Raw genomic sequence first — 1,245 nt, 5'->3', positions numbered from 1 at the left:
GCTGTGCCTGCTGCACTGGTTACTCCTTGTCACTAGCCCCAGAGTAGTGTAGGTCCCCAGTGCTGCCTGGCTGAGCTGGAGAAGCTCTTGCATCCACCAGGCAGTGGGGTTGGGTGATCTCTGCTGACAATGAGCCCTGCAGGCGAGTCTTCCACTGCACCATCCTGCCTGGCTCAGTGTGGGGGGATGTGCCAGAGGGCAGGGGCTGGCAGTGACCTCTGCTCACAGGCAGAGGGAAAGGGGCACAGTGATGCCTCTATGAGGGCACAGGCAGGCAGAGCAGCTGCAGTTCAGCTTTCTAGGGCAGGCAGATGTAGAAATCAAGTGCAAACTGAGGATGGAGTGGATTAATCCTAGAAAAGCTGCCCTCTAATAAGAGGGGGATGGTGGCGGGAAAGCCCATGGGCCACATCCGCTGCAGCAGACTGAGACTGTGTAAAGCCCAGGGCAGAAGGCAGGCATGGCATTGCGCGTAGCAGGAGCCTTCACTCCTGGCCACAGTGCCTCAGGAGGCTTCAAGCCAGGGTCAGATGCTGGGGCAGTGAGAGCTGAGCTTAGTCCCTGGCTGGGCTGTGCAGTGGGCTTAGGGTCAAGGCACTGCAGCCCCTGTGGAGTTGGAACCAGAGGACAGCCCCAGGGGTGCAGTGGATGGCATGAAGCCTTGCAGGCAGGCAGATGGATGCACCTCCCACCTGCCCACAGAAGTTGAGGATGGGAGAATGCGAGTCCAGCTGAGCTGCTCCTGCTGGGAAGCCAACCCAGAGGGGTAGGCAGGACCCTCCTTGCAGGGGTGTGGGGAAGGGATGGGGCGACCCACAACGAGCAGCGGCTGACCACAGCCCTCTCCGCTTGCTCCGGCCAGGACCGCGTCCGGTGGAAGGCTTTGAGATCACGAACGTGACAGCCAGTGCCATCACGGTGCAATGGGCTCTCCACCGGCTCAAGCACTCCACTGTCAGTAGGGTGCGTGTCTCCATCCGCCAGCCGGGGGACCTGGCAGACCGCACCGTGGAGCTGAACAGCAGCGTGGCCAAGTACACCTTCCTGTGAGTGGGGCAGCAGGCAGGCGCTGGGCCAGCTGGCCCTCCCAGCCTGCCCGGCTTACCCCTGCCCACCCTGCCTTCTTCCTCCACAGGGACCTGCAGCCAGGAGAGAGGTACATTGTCCATGTCACGACACTGAGCGGCGTGGGGACAGAAGACCACCTCTCGGAGAGTCTGGCCACGGCCACCCTCCACCCATTGA

At 62.0% G+C, this 1,245-nt stretch overlaps 1 protein-coding gene across 1 annotated transcript in view; it reads left to right on the top strand.

The window, feature by feature from the left end:
- LOC104402920 (sushi, nidogen and EGF-like domain-containing protein 1) overlaps nt 1-1,245 on the top strand; it is a gene marked incomplete at its 5' end in the record, with an annotated part of 6,521 nt that overhangs the window by 1,025 nt on the left and 4,251 nt on the right. The window contains 2 exons of the mRNA XM_010010914.1: nt 863-1,046; nt 1,136-1,245. Of these exons, the coding sequence (XP_010009216.1) occupies nt 863-1,046; nt 1,136-1,245 (294 nt within the window). The remainder of the gene's footprint in view (nt 1-862; nt 1,047-1,135) is intronic.

This window comes from Nestor notabilis, unplaced genomic scaffold, assembly GCF_000696875.1.
Source record: "Nestor notabilis isolate BGI_N333 unplaced genomic scaffold, ASM69687v1 scaffold25753, whole genome shotgun sequence".
Lineage (NCBI taxonomy): Eukaryota > Metazoa > Chordata > Aves > Psittaciformes > Psittacidae > Nestor > Nestor notabilis.
The sequence above is the reverse complement of the archived record's forward strand: the minus strand, read 5'-3'. Positions and strand labels throughout refer to the sequence as shown.